This window comes from Rhagoletis zephyria, unplaced genomic scaffold (assembly GCF_001687245.7).
Source record: "Rhagoletis zephyria isolate East Lansing unplaced genomic scaffold, Rhagoletis_zephyria_1.1 Rzeph_scaffold_08262, whole genome shotgun sequence".
Taxonomy (NCBI): Eukaryota; Metazoa; Arthropoda; class Insecta; order Diptera; family Tephritidae; genus Rhagoletis; species Rhagoletis zephyria.
Genome location: NW_016165342.1, coordinates 14076 through 17521, shown reverse-complemented (window position 1 = coordinate 17521; position 3446 = coordinate 14076). Strand labels below are relative to the sequence as shown.

General features: G+C 44.1%; 1 protein-coding gene across 1 annotated transcript in view; it reads right to left on the bottom strand.

The window, feature by feature from the left end:
- Nucleotides 1–2222: 2222 nt before the first annotated feature.
- LOC108374909 (uncharacterized) overlaps nt 2223–3446 on the bottom strand; it is a 3589-nt gene continuing 2365 nt past the window's right edge. Inside the window, exon 2 of the mRNA XM_017630954.1 lies at nt 2223–2890. Within this exon, the coding sequence (XP_017486443.1) occupies nt 2866–2890 (25 nt within the window). The 3' untranslated portion in view covers nt 2223–2865. The remainder of the gene's footprint in view (nt 2891–3446) is intronic.

The following is a 3446-nucleotide window of genomic DNA, read 5'->3' as shown; positions in this document are numbered from 1 at the left end:
CGGTACCGGTTGAGGTGTGCCATAAGTTTCGGCGTCTTGGTTACTGCTAATAGTATAGGCTGGTTTTAAACGATCGATCGACACGTTGGTCTTCCTCCCATCCAAAAGGATTTCATAAAATTTAGGGTTTCTATTCAAGATGCGGTACGGGCCATCATATGGTTTGCTCAGCGACGGTTTTATTGAGTCATTTCGAACGAAAACATGTGTACATTTGGTGAGTTCTTGAGGAACAAATACGCTCTTATTCGAGTGCCAAGTGGTGGGTTGAGGACGTATATTCTTCATAGCTTCTCGTAATTGATTCACTACCTCAGTCTCCGTGCGCAAATCTCTATTCTCACCAAAAAATTCTGCTGGTAACCGAAGAGTCGTTCCGTAAACTAGTTCTGAGGCTGTTGCTTGCAGATCAGTTTTATAAACTGTTCGCAGTCCAAGCAGTATGATTGGTAAGTGATCGACCCAATGGCCAGTGTCTTTGCACAGGATGGCTGCTTTCAATGTACGGTGCCAACGCTCTATGAGTCCGTTGGACTGTGGATGATACGAGGTTGTTCTCAGGTGATCAATACCTAAGACGCGGGTTAACTCAGTGAAGATGGTGCTCAAAAATTGAGAACCTCTGTCTGAGGTGATATAAGTAGGAACGCCGAATCGTGCGATCCAATGGGAAACCAAGGCATCTACAATTGTTGGTGCTGTCATATCTGGGATCGGAATGGCTTCTGGCCATCGCGTGAACCTGTCAATAATAGTGAGACAGTATCTCTGTCCTTTACACGGCGGAAAGGGCCCGACGAGGTCAATATTTATATGCGTAAAGCGTTTATCAGGGAATGTGTAAGGCTGCAATGGCGAACGAGTGTGCCGGCAATCTTTGCATGAACGGCCACATGAAACGCTCCGCTTCTTCATCGCTTCTTTGGTCGTTGGCTAAGGCGTTGAAGTCAACAGTCGGCGACAATTGAATTGATCCGATGCGTGACAATAGGTCATCCGTAACATTGGACTGACCGTCGACATGCCTAATGTCGGTGGTAATTTGTCCAATGGCATCTAATTGACGAGCTTGACGATTTGAGGCCTTCTCCAGTTTTTGATGAAATGCGAAAGTTAGGGGCTTATGGTCAGTGTATATGTGACACTCCCTACCCTCTAAGATATATTTAAAATGCTGCACAGCCATGTAAATCGCAGTTAACTCGCGGTCATACGTACTATACCGTACTTGAGCATTGTCGAATTTTCGCGAAAAGTACCCGAGGAGTTGAATTTCCCCGTTGACAATTTGATGCAGGACTGCGCCGGCAGCGAAATCAGACGCGTCTACCCAAAGAGATAATTCAGCATCCTTTTGCGGATGTGCTAAGCCTGATGCGTGAACTAATTGGCGTTTACATTCCTCGAATGCTTTTATGGCTTTGGGATTCCACTCGATCTTTGAATTATCGTTCTTTTTATTTCCCGGCGTAAGTGCGAACAGATGCCTTTGTGCATCGATTGCTTTTGGGATGAATCTTCGATAAAAATTTATCATCGCCAAAAATCTTTTCAACTCTTTCACCGTATTCGGCAATTTGAATGTTTCGATTGCTGCCACACGCTCTTTAATTGGATGAATTCCATTTTTTGTAATCTCATGGCCGAGAAAAGTTAATTTACTTTTCGCGAATTCGCATTTCGGAACATTAATTTTGAGGTTGTTTGCACGTAGCCTATCGAACAATATTCGTAAGTGTTGATTATGCTCATCTACGTCGCGAGATCAAATGCAGATATCGTCTACATAGGCGAATACGAAGTCGAGGCCACGGACAACCTGGTGAATTAAGCGTTGAAATGTTTGAGCCGCATTTCGTAAGCCGAAAGTCATGAAAGGAAATTCAAAAAGTCCAAAAAGTGTCGTTACTGCTGTCTTCTGAATATCATCTGGGTGTACGGCGACCTGATGGAACGCTCTCTGTAGGTCGATCTTTGAAAAAACTGATTTACCGTAGAGAATAGAAGTAAAGTCTTGTAGAAAGGGAAGTGGGTATCTGTCTGGGACAGTGACAGCGTTTAGAGCGCGGTAGTCTCCACAAAGCCTCCATTTCCCATTTGCTTTCGGAACCAAATGTATTGGACTAGCCCAACAACTCGATGACGGTCGGCATATACCCAAACGTAGGAGTTCATCTATTTCCTTTCTTGCCGCTTGTAGCTTTTCAGGTGCAATTTGCGTAAATACTTGTTGAATTGTCTATGAGTCGTTTGCGTTTGATGTCAATTAATAGACCAAAATGCTTTATGAAATCAGCAACCAATATGCAAGTGTTTACGTCAGCTATGAGGAACTTCCACGAGAATTGTCGCCGTAGGCCCAGGTTGAGCGTAAGCATTGTTTCGCCGTGTACTTTTATGCTTGTTCCATTAGCAGCAAAAAAGTTGCATTCTGGTCGGATTAATGGTTGAGAACTTGAAAGATTTCGGTATTACCGAAACGTCAGCTCCGGTGTCGATTAAAAATTTAGTATTGTTGCGAGTGTCCGCGATTTTGAGGCGGTTGATTGAAGCCGTTTTTGCGTACTTGCGGATTTTAGTAGCAGCTTCAACGTGCTGCGTGTGTCATTGCTTGTTGGGAGCCTGTGCAAAACAGCAAGGTTTTCGACAGCTTCGAGCGTCCTTACCAAAGGTAAGATGGTACCAGCACATCTCTCCACCCATGTTTGAACGGACGGATTCACGCGGACGTTTTCGGCCGCGGTTTCGTGGTGATTCACGGTCGGCTGTATAGTGATTCAGTCTTTGAGATAATTGCGCGATTTCCTTCTGTAAGGTTTCTAGTGCCGATACGGTTTCGCTGTTGTTTCTTTCACTAGTTAGTGCTCAAACGTTGGAATCCGGATAAAATGTATCGCCGAGGTTGAGCGATTCCACTATATCATCAGCGATTTTTACTTTTCTTAGTATTTTTTGCTCTGACGTTATGATTGCAGCTCGTGCCTGGGCAGGGAGTCGAGCTGTCCAGAGATCTATTAAACTATTTTCACTTAAGGATTGTCCAGCAACTCGTTTCATATTGCTGAACAATTGGCTAGGCTTTAAGTCGCCGAGTGGCATCTCGGAGATGACTTTTTGCAAGCGGCGCTGCTGACTTTCTGCAAAATGCTTAATAAGTTTCTCCTTAACATATTCATACTTATTTTGTGTCGGTAATTCACTAATAATGCTTTGCAGCTCTGACAATTTAGCAGGTGGTACTTGCGCCATTACTATGTTGTATTTTTTTGAGTCAGCTATAATCCCTGATGCCGCAAACCAGAACTCTAGTGACATGAAATAGGATTCAATGTGAGTATCAGCCATACTCGGTGGGTTAATTTTAGGAATCGCAAAAGTTGCCTCCACGTGCGAGCCAGCGTTAACTACGTCCGTATTAATGGCTGCATTGTTCTGGTCGCGATTGG